The sequence below is a fragment of the Camelus ferus genome, chromosome 21, assembly GCF_009834535.1.
Source record: "Camelus ferus isolate YT-003-E chromosome 21, BCGSAC_Cfer_1.0, whole genome shotgun sequence".
NCBI classification, from domain to species: domain Eukaryota; kingdom Metazoa; phylum Chordata; class Mammalia; order Artiodactyla; family Camelidae; genus Camelus; species Camelus ferus.
This window is the reverse complement of record NC_045716.1, coordinates 22,459,080-22,467,263: the sequence shown is the minus strand read 5'-3', so window position 1 is coordinate 22,467,263 and position 8,184 is coordinate 22,459,080. Positions and strand designations below refer to the sequence as shown.

The following is an 8,184-nucleotide window of genomic DNA, read 5'->3' as shown; positions in this document are numbered from 1 at the left end:
CTCATTCTGGCCCTCAGTCCCCCGTGCTAAGCGAGTCCTGACCTACTTGTCTTACTCGCGCTTTCTTCTTGCACCTTCTCAGACCTTTCCAGGTCCTGCCCCACCTTCGGGGCTCTAGAACTCCTCTACCGCCCCATGAGCCGCCCTTCTTCCGCCTCACGTACACCCTAATTAGCAGGACTAGCAGAAGAACATCCCACCCAGTGACCCCCTTTTATTCTGGGCTCTGGTGCTTCCGCCTCCGGAGCGGAGACTCCTCCCCCTCATCGTCCCAATTGTATTCCCTGGAAGAGCAGCCGGAAAAGCCTCCGCCTGCTCAGACTGGGATAAGCGAGAAGCTAGTTCCTTCTCGCAGCCGGCTCTTTGAGCCCCAGGAACCGCCGGCACAGCAGCACCAAAGGTCGCGAGCACAACGCGGGCTCAGATCCAGCCAGGAGCCAGTGGAGAGGGAGAGACTTCAGCACCACGGACAGCGTCCCGCCCGCGGCCCTCCAGCCCGCGGCGCGCTCCGGCCGCTTTAGGCGAGACTCCAAGCTATGCCAGAGGCATGGCCTGGCGCTTGGGCCCCATGGCGATGCTCATCTGCTTCGGCCTCCTCGGGCTGTGCTCAGGTAAGGACAGGTCGCCGCGTTCTTTCACCCCTGTCGGGGTCGAAAGTGGGAAGGAGGGATCCCTGAGGCGAGGGAGTCTGCTGTGGGTTAGGGGAGAGACACCCCTCTACAACCACCCCCCCCGCCCATCCCCCGGGACTGCAGGGAGTACCTGGGAGGAGGACATACCCAAGGTGATGCTGGGAAGAGATGGCAACTTGGGCAATGGTGGTGGAGAGGGTGTGGGCACAGAGAGGAAGGAGGGAGGGGCTCTCCCCAGGTTTTCTTGGTTGGCAGGAAGAGGAGACTGGTTGCAGCTGAGATGCCATTTGACTTCTTGTGAAACATTATCTCAAGAAAACCTACCTGGTTTAGCACCTTCCCTTGGGTCGCCATCACTTCCTATCCCCCCAAGAACATTGGGCTCTTGATTTTGCTCACGCTACAGGGACAAGTCAGGAAGGAGAGAGAAGCAACTTCTCAACTCTTTTATAGGGTGGACAAGAAACTCGAAAGGGAAGAGGTTCTGCCAGGCTGAGGGCCAGGGAGGAGTCTCTGAGGAGGCTTCCTGCAGAGTTACAGGAGATAGTGTTGAGGGGCAGGTGCAAAAGGAATATACAACTAAATGCACTTTCGACACACCTGCCTGCAGTCTCATGGGAGGTGGGCTCCTGTGTGCTTGGAACTTGGGACTAAATATATGCCCTGACCCACTGCTCAGGCAGCCCAAATATTCTACTCCAACCCAGCACCCTTGGGGTGAGACGGTCACAGCCACATAGATGGGCACTGAGAAGAAAGGCTGTATGATGGGACACGAATAACTGTTCCCATTTCACCACCCTCCAAAATCTTCTTGAATTGTAGGAATCTTCTAGGAGAAGCCATGGAAACAGAAATCTCAGGTCTTTTGAAGCCACTCTCTGAGACCTTGCAGAAAGAGCAGATCTCCACTAATTCTTGCAGAATGGGTTCTTAGTCTGGGGGCATGTGTGTGGGGCTGTCTGGGCTCCTTGGTCAGTGATCTCAGAGAGGGACTTCTCTAAGAGGGGCCTCCACTGGGGTGACCTAAGCATTGGGGATGGGGCTGTGGGAAGCTACAGCTTCCTGTTGTGGCTAGGTTGCCCCACTTGCCTAGGGAGAGTGGGATCCTGGGTAGGCCCTCCTTGCCTACGTACTTACCTCCTGCTCAGGAGTCTGGGGTACAGACACAGAGGAGCGACTGGTGGAGCATCTCCTGGATCCTTCACGCTATAACAAGCTTATCCGCCCAGCCACCAATGGTTCTGAGCTGGTGACGGTACAGCTCATGGTATCACTGGCCCAGCTCATCAGTGTGGTGAGTCGGGGGGGAGGGGTCCCAAACTCTCTGAAGCCAGCACAGCCAGAATGCATTTTTTTTTCTTCTGGAGTTCCCAAGGCTTGGGGAGGTGTGGGAGGGAGCATGGGTGGTGTATATAACAGGCCCACAGGCTTGAGGGGGTGGGTGGGCTTCTAAGCAGCATCTCTTCTTTCCCCCAGCACGAGCGGGAGCAGGTCATGACCACCAATGTCTGGCTGACCCAGGTTAGTGCTCTTCCTGCCCATATCCCTGGGCTTCTCTTTCCTCCTTTCTATTCTTTTCTTTTTTGGCATGTGCTTTGCCCCTTTTAATCTCCTCAGGAGAGGCAGAAACGTATAGACTTTGGAGTCCAAAATAGCTAGATTTGAATCTTGGTTCTTCCACTCACCAGCTCTGTGACTTTGAATATGTTAAACTCTGCAAGATTCATTTTCTCTTTGTCAAATGTGGATTCTAATATCTTGGTTTAGCTATGCAAATTAAATGAAAAAGTCACATTTGCTGGTAAAGAAACCATGGTGGGGAGGCAATGGCTTTTAAAAACCTCCTCAAGCCAGATAGGCTTCCTCTTGTCCCTGTTCTTGACCTTGAGCCCCTCCCAGGGCAGAGGTTGGTGCTGCCTCCCTCTCTCCCTTCCCCAGGAGTGGGAGGATTATCGCCTCACCTGGAAGCCTGAGGAATTTGACAACATGAAGAAAGTTCGGCTCCCTTCCAAACACATCTGGCTCCCAGATGTGGTCCTGTACAACAAGTAGGTGACCCTGGAGCAGTGGGAAGGCTGGAGGAGACCATGGGAGTGCTCAGGTCTTGGGGAGAGGAAATCAGCTCATGCCAGGGGAGAGAAGGGACATTTCATTGGCACAGACCAGTCACTACCCAGACAGACAGACCCAGGCCAGTGAGAGAATGTGGACAGCCAAGGTAACTTGGACCATGCCAGCCCCCTCCCAGCCAATTAGGATTCCCAGTATTTGGAGCTGCAGTGGGATACAAACAAGGATTGACAGCCTCCAGTGCTTGAACTGATTAAAGAATAGCATTTCCTGGAGAAATGGGCAGAATCAAAGAACTTGGAGGTCCCAGTTTCTCCTCCATGTTCCATCCTCTGTCTTGCAATAATCCCTCTTACCTCCAAGATCCAAAACCACTAGTAGGACCATCTCCTGCTCCCACCTGCGTCTGTCCTCCCTTATTTCTTGTGGCTCCTTCTCATTCTGGCCTCCCTGGCCCTTCAGGCCTCCTGACCAGGACACCTCTTCTCCCCACCAACCCACCCAGATCCGCTTCTTGCTCAATTCCTGCTCCACCTCCCTATACTCCTAGAAGGTTACCCTTTTCCCATAACTCCCTTTGGTTTTCCTCTCTTCCCACTCAGGGCTGGGTTGATGGGTGGGTTGGAGGAATGCTTAGGCCAGGGCTGATTGTGCTTGTTCCTTGGCAGTGCTGATGGCATGTATGAGGTGTCCTTCTATTCCAATGCTGTGGTCTCCTATGATGGCAGCATCTTCTGGCTGCCACCTGCCATCTACAAGAGCGCATGCAAGATCGAAGTGAAGCACTTCCCATTTGACCAGCAGAACTGCACCATGAAGTTCCGCTCATGGACCTACGACCGCACTGAGATCGACCTGGTGCTCAAGAGTGACGTGGCCAGCCTGGACGACTTCACACCTAGTGGCGAGTGGGACATTGTGGCACTGCCCGGCCGGCGCAACGAGAACCCGGACGACTCCACTTATGTTGACATCACCTACGACTTCATCATCCGCCGCAAGCCACTCTTCTACACCATCAACCTCATCATCCCCTGCGTGCTTATCACCTCCCTAGCCATCCTTGTCTTCTACCTGCCATCCGACTGCGGTGAGAAGATGACTCTGTGCATTTCTGTGCTGTTGGCACTCACTGTCTTCCTGCTGCTCATCTCCAAGATCGTGCCGCCCACCTCCCTGGACGTGCCGCTTGTCGGCAAGTACCTCATGTTCACCATGGTGCTCGTCACCTTTTCCATCGTCACCAGCGTGTGCGTGCTCAACGTGCACCACCGCTCACCCACCACGCACACCATGGCGCCCTGGGTCAAGGTTGTCTTCTTGGAGAAGCTGCCCACGCTGCTCTTCATGCAGCAGCCCCGCCACCGCTGCGCCCGCCAACGCCTGCGCCTGCGGCGGCGCCAGCGGGAGCGCGAGGGAGCCGGAGCCCTCTTCTTCCAGGAAGCTCTGGGGGCTGACTCCTGCACGTGCTTTGTCAACCGCGCGTCGGTGCAGGGCTTGGCTGGGGCCTTCGGTGCGGAATCGGCGCCGGCAGCAGGCCCCGGGCGCCCCGGGGGGCCGTGTGGCTGCGGTCTCCGGGAGGCAGTGGATGGCGTGCGCTTCATTGCGGACCACATGCGCAGCGAGGACGACGACCAGAGCGTGAGTGCTGCCCAGAGCCGGGACGCGGGCATGGGATGCGCGGCGGCAGGGCCCTCGGTATCTGGAGGTCAGAGCGTTGAGCAGACACGCGCAAAGCTAAGGGGGAGGGGGTGCAGGGTGCGGGAAATGTGAGTCCAGCCCGTTGCCGTGGGCCTGGGCGCTGGCGTGGGCTCTTTGTTGGCTTCTGGAAGGCGGTGCCGTCTAAATTGGAGTTCGTACAGGATGACCTTGCGGCTTCCTGAGGACTAGTATGCAGAGCGAAACGCCTCAGCTGGGGCATCCCTAGTGTGGAGAGGGCTGCCAGCAAAGGGGAGGAGGCCCTTCTGGATTTGCAGCTGGCCTGTCCGTGACCCCAGGAGACCCTCCCTGCCGCTTGTATTCCAAGCCCACGTTGTTAACCTACAACTCAGCACAAATGGAGATGAGTCCTTTGTGTGCCCTACGGGAGAGGCAGGCTCAAAATTGAGGGCAGTAGAAAGTGTGTATGGGAGGGGATGGGGGGTAGGGTTAAGAGGTTCCACCAGCCGCTTGGGTGAGGACAGAGTCCCAAATCAATATCCTTTTCCTGCTTTTCTGGGTCCCGGGGGATGGCCTCGTGAAATATTTATGGAGGTGGGGGTAGGGGGAGGCCAGGGCTTCCTAGACCCGCCCCCCCAGCTTTCTGCACACCCACCTCATTCTGCAGTGGCTCCCCAGAAGGGGGCTCCCTGAACTCTGAGTCAGGGAATGGGGGGAAGTATGATGAGTTGACTTCCCCCCACTTTGGGCTGTGGCTGGCCTGGCCCCACAGTCTTTGGGCACCTGGCTGGTTCCAGGCTGTGGCTCAGCTGTTGCCATGGTGACTGGCCATGCTTACACTGGTATGCAACCATTCTGGTTTAGGGGGTGAGGTAGGGTGGGCTCCTGCACTACCGTTTTGGGTAGTGGGATGCTTCAGAGCCTGGCATTTCTATTCCCTGGGAGGGGAGAATATGGAGCTGGATCTGAGGCTTGAGCCAGGGATCAGGTTATGGTCCTGATGGAAGAAGAGGGGGACTGAGGCATGAGGAGATGGGGCAGGAGCCTCATGGGTGGCTGAGGCCAAGTGGGAGATGCCAGTGGTACAGGGGCTCAGCCAGCTGCGTCACTGCCTCCGCCTCCCCTGCTGCAGTCCAGTCACAATGTAATGTGCATTTACTGAGCTAGGTGATGAAGATGCAATGACCTACTTGGATGCTTCACAGGCATCTCAAACTGAACATGTCCAAACTGAGTGCTTGATCCACAGCCCCACCACCAACTTGCTTCTCCTCCAATCTCCTCATCTTTTAGTAAATGACATCACCATCCACCCAATGGTTTTGACCAAAAACCTGGAGTGATCCTTGACTCCTCTCTTTCTCTCTTCCCTCCCCCACCATCCACGTAATCAGAAGTTCTGCCTGTGAGCCCAACCTCCAGAATAATCCTCAGCTTCATCCTTTATTCACCATCTCCACACTACCTCCCTGGCTGGTGGCCTCCATCAGCTCTTGCCTGGGCAGGCCATAGACTCCTAATGGTTTCTCTGATTCAGCACTTGTGCTCATCCATCCAAACAGACAATGTCTCCTGCTCACCTTGTGCCTTTTCCCTACTACTCAGGTCATTAGCTGATCTGCTCAATTGTTCTAAGCAAGCTAAACTCTTTCTGGCCTCAGGACCTTTGCACGTATATGTCCCTCTGCTTGGAATGCCCTTTTTTCCCTATAAGAAATTATTACTATTATTTTTGCTCTAATGTTTGAGAGAAAATTGTGGACACCATGACCCTTTATCCTAAATACTTCAGCTTGTCTCTCCTAAGAACCGAGATACTGTCTTGCATGACCCATATTCACTGATCAAATTCAGGAAATTTAGCATCAGTATAATACCTTTATTTAATATAAAGTCCATACTAAAATTTTTTCAATTATCTTAGTAATGTCCTTTGTAGCATCACCCCCACCCCAACCTAGGATCTTGAATTATATTTAATCGTTCTGTATCTTAGTTTTCTTCAATTTGGAACTGTTCCTCAGCTTCGTGTTTTCATGGCATAAACATTTTTGAAGGATATAAGCCAATCAAAGTTCCCTTATCTTGGGTTTGTCGGTTTCTTTCTTCAAGTTATTCCTGAAACAGCTGGCTCCTTCTCACTTATCTGAGCTTAGCTTAAATGTCACCTCCTCAAAGAGGCCTGCCCAGATCACACCCTGAATTATATATTTCCCTCTGTTTCTCTGTCTCAGTCCTTTGTTTTTGTATAAACACCTACCAGTGTGTAGTTATTTTATTTTTACTTATTTTGTATCCTTCTCCCTCGCTGGACTATAAACAGCAGGACGAGTTTGTCCTGCTCTCAGTCACATCCCCCGTACCTCGCATGGTGCCAGGTACATAGTAGGTACAAGTGTGACATGAACGAGACATTATTTAGCCACTGACTAAGTGGAGGGGTGCAGCTGCCTCCTTCTCATCTGCCCAGCCAGCCGGGCTGCAGACGAACATGTGTACAAAGGTCCAGGTTCAGGCTGGAGTGGAGCAGCTGTGTGTGGAGGCCAGCCCTCCTGCAGGTCCTGTGACTGGCTCCCAGACCCACAGAGGTTATTCTTTTTTGGGCAGATTTGATTACATCTGGGACCCAGTCCTCACCCTCTGGGGCAACTGGATGGGGCTCCCTAAGTAGCCATAAGGAGCGAGGCCTGCAGAGGCAGCCATTCCTTCACTAATTCAACACCCGTTTACTGGCACTTTGTGTTTGAGATGCTAGGATTACAACAATGAATCAGATCAGGTCCCTGTAGTTTAGGAGCTCATAGCTTAAGGTTGGGGGTGGGGAGGGGGAGAGGACAGGCATACAAATTAAAATGACAATACAGTGCAGTAAAATTACTGTCACAGAGATGTGTACACAGTACTGAGGGGACCCAGAAGAGACAGTGGTTCATTCTGATCAGAGGGATAGGGAAGCCTTCAGAGAAGAGGTGGCATTTGATTTGGGCTTTGAAGGATGTGTAGGAGTTCACAGGTAGAGCAAGGGAGGACTGGAGTTCTAGCCAGAAAGGAAACTCAAAGGCACAGAGACCTGAGGACAGACTGGAGTTTGGTAAGCCAGGTTAGAGGGTGGAAGAAGATGGGAAGTTGGCTTATATTTGTCATGTATTTGTCTTGATTCTAGATTGGGAGTTTGGATGGTTGCTGAAGCTACTGGGGCCACTGGAGGCTTTTAAAGCAGGCAAGATTGGAGCCTTGCTTTGGGAAGGTTACTCTGGGGTAATGAAGGGAGAGGAGTGATGTGTGGTGGAAGCTGCTTATCCCTGATCCACTCCTCTCCTGTATCATGTGACTGATACCTGGGTCTCCTTCATCTCCTCTGTCCAGGTGAGTGAGGACTGGAAGTATGTCGCCATGGTGATTGACCGTCTGTTCCTTTGGATCTTTGTCTTCGTCTGTGTCTTTGGCACCATCGGCATGTTCCTGCAGCCTCTCTTCCAGAACTATACCTCTGCCACCTTCCTCCATGCAGACCACTCGGCTCCCAGCTCCAAGTGAGGCCCTCCCCAACTCCATGCTCCTTCACCCCTCTGTCCTCTGTTGTACAATAGTTTTGGGTGGAGGAGGGACAAGTGAGCTACCAGGAAGAGGGGTGCTGCCCCCACAGACCCATCTTTTCAGTTCACCCAGAGTCCCTCCCCCACCCCCTCCCGCTACACCCAGCCAGCGTCAACCTGGAGGCTGGGGTCAGCTGCATCGAGTTCTGGCTGCTCTCCTCCTCACATACTGATGCAAACAGTAGTGTTGCTGGTAGAGGATGAAGGCTGAGAAGTGGAGGATG

General features: G+C 53.7%; 1 protein-coding gene across 1 annotated transcript; it reads left to right on the top strand.

Moving 5' to 3' along the window:
- The first annotated feature begins 248 nt into the window (after positions 1-248).
- On the top strand, positions 249-7,901 carry CHRNB2 (cholinergic receptor nicotinic beta 2 subunit). Its single transcript, XM_006177227.3, has 6 exons — positions 249-611; positions 1,784-1,929; positions 2,112-2,156; positions 2,574-2,683; positions 3,374-4,346; positions 7,731-7,901. Exons 1-6 carry the CDS (start codon positions 548-550, stop codon positions 7,899-7,901), a joined length of 1,509 nt encoding a protein of 502 aa, XP_006177289.2. The 5' UTR covers positions 249-547.
- The last annotated feature ends 283 nt before the right edge of the window (positions 7,902-8,184 follow it).

Excerpts from the sequence above, each read along its gene's own strand:
- CHRNB2 (XM_006177227.3), top strand. The coding sequence starts at position 548 with ATGGCCTGGCGCTTGGGCCCCATGGCGATGCTCATCTGCTTCGGCCTC. Across the intron at positions 1,930-2,111 it reads TGGCCCAGCTCATCAGTGTG|CACGAGCGGGAGCAGGTCAT; the intron begins GTGAGTCGGGGG and ends TCTTTCCCCCAG. Across the intron at positions 2,157-2,573 it reads CCAATGTCTGGCTGACCCAG|GAGTGGGAGGATTATCGCCT; the intron begins GTTAGTGCTCTT and ends TCCCTTCCCCAG.